Below are 2017 nucleotides of genomic sequence, written 5' to 3'. Positions count from 1 at the left end.
CTTTGTCCTTCACAGCCATGGACATGCAGGACATTAAACCCTGTCATTTGTCCTTCACTGCCATGGACATGCAGGACATTAAACCCTGTCCTTCACAGCCATGGACATGCAGGACATTAAACCCTGTCCTTTGTCCTTCACAGCCATGGACATGCAGGACATTAAACCCTGTTCTTTGTCCTTCACAGCCATGGACATGCAGGACATTAAACCCTGTCATTTGTCCTTCACTGCCATGGACATGCAGGACATTAAACCCTGTCCTTTGTCCTTCACAGCCATGGACATGCAGGACATTAAACCCTGTCCTTCACAGCCATGGACATGCAGGACATTAAACCCTGTCCTTTGTCCTTCACAGACTTGGACATGCAGGACATTAAACCCTGTCCTTCACAGCCATGGACATGCAGGACATTAAACCCTGTCCTTTGTCCTTCACAGACTTGGACATGCAGGACATTAAACCCTGTCATTTGTCCTTCACTGCCATGGGCATGCAGGACATTAAACCCTGTCCTTCACAGCCATGGACATGCAGGACATTAAACCCTGTCCTTTGTCCTTCACAGCCATGGACATGCAGGACATTAAACCCTGTCCTTTGTCCTTCACAGACTTGGACATGCAGGACATTAAACCCTGTCCTTTGTCCTTCACAGCCATGGACATGCAGGACATCACAGCAGAGGTTACGTCACCGTCCGGGTCCAGGAGGCCGGCTGAGCTGGTCGCCGCTGGCAACGACACGTACTACGTGCGGTTTGTGCCTACGGAGATGGGCGTGCACAGCGTGAGCGTGAGGTACAGGGGCGTGCACGTGCCAGGCAGCCCCTTCCAGTTCACCGTGGGACCGCTGGGAGAGGGAGGTCCTGACAAAGTGAGAGCAGGAGGTCCAGGACTGGAGGGAGCTCTGGCAGGAGAACCAGGTACACCTGAACCAGAAACATCAACTCCTACAGACTGAAATCAGTTTTTCAAAATGAAAATCTGTCGTAAAATTTAAAACTGATAAAACTAAACTGAACCGTTTGTGTTTTTCTGACTCCAGCTGAGTTCAGCATCTGGACGAGGGAGGCGGGCGCTGGTGGTCTGTCCGTGGCGGTGGAGGGGCCCAGCAGGGCGGAGATCTCGTTTGACGACCGGAAAGACGGTTCCTGCGGCATCTCTTACATAGCTCAGGAGCCCGGTAGATAACGCACACATGGTTCTTTAAGTGGACCTTAAGAGACCCGCCGCGCCTTCATTCACGTTACATTTACCTTGTTTCCAGGTGATTATGAGATTTCTGTGAAGTTTAACGAGCAGCACATCCCTGATAGCCCCTACCTGGTTCCTGTTGTCGCTCCGATAAACGACGCCCGGCGCCTCTCTGTTGCCGGCCTTCAGGTGAGGCATGAGGAGACACCTCCACACCCAGAACCTTTTCCTGCTTTGCCAAAGGGCTCTGAGACTCCGCTGCATAAAAAAAGACAGTTTGTGATGAAAATCTAAGCACAAACAAAAAGGAAAAGTCCAAATCAAACCTTTTCTTTATGCAGCCGGCCTCGTGAACGTGACCACAGCCAGTCAAACACCTTCTGAGACGACAACGCTTTGAGCTGCAAAACATGTCTGCGGTTGTTCTTGATACGATTTAGGAAACGCGCTACAGATTATTTTTAATATAAAATGTGATTAAGCTAAAAGTATTTTATATCACTGCATTTTATTAATACCCAGCTAAAATGTTTTATTAATACCCAGCTAAAATATTTTATTAATACCCAGCTAAAACGTTTTCTTAATACCCAGCTAAAACGTTTTATTAATACCCAGCTAAAACGTTTTATTAATACCCAGCTAAAACGTTTTATTAATACCCAGCTAAAACGTTTTATTAATACCCAGCTAAAACATTTTATTAATACCCAGATAAAATATTTTTTTAATACCCAGCTAAAATACTTTTAGTACCCAGCTAAAACGTTTTAATACCCAGCTAAAACGTTTTATTAATACCCAGCTAAAACGTTTT

At 46.6% G+C, this 2017-nt stretch overlaps 2 protein-coding genes across 2 annotated transcripts in view; one reads left to right on the top strand and one right to left on the bottom strand.

Annotated features, from left to right (window-relative positions):
- Nucleotides 1-2017, bottom strand: part of LOC119412013 (gastrula zinc finger protein XlCGF57.1-like) — a 520281-nt gene that overhangs the window by 470366 nt on the left and 47898 nt on the right. The window lies entirely within an intron of this gene.
- LOC119412005 (filamin-B) overlaps nucleotides 1-2017 on the top strand; it is a gene marked incomplete in the record, with an annotated part of 80202 nt that overhangs the window by 74077 nt on the left and 4108 nt on the right. Inside the window, 3 exon segments of the mRNA XM_037678979.1 lie at nucleotides 663-929; nucleotides 1052-1189; nucleotides 1274-1389. Of these exon segments, the coding sequence (XP_037534907.1) occupies nucleotides 663-929; nucleotides 1052-1189; nucleotides 1274-1389 (521 nt within the window).

Source organism: Nematolebias whitei, chromosome 7 (assembly GCF_014905685.2).
Source record: "Nematolebias whitei isolate Nwh7 chromosome 7, NemWhi1, whole genome shotgun sequence".
NCBI classification, from domain to species: domain Eukaryota; kingdom Metazoa; phylum Chordata; class Actinopteri; order Cyprinodontiformes; family Rivulidae; genus Nematolebias; species Nematolebias whitei.
The sequence above is the reverse complement of the archived record's forward strand: the minus strand, read 5'-3'. Positions and strand labels throughout refer to the sequence as shown.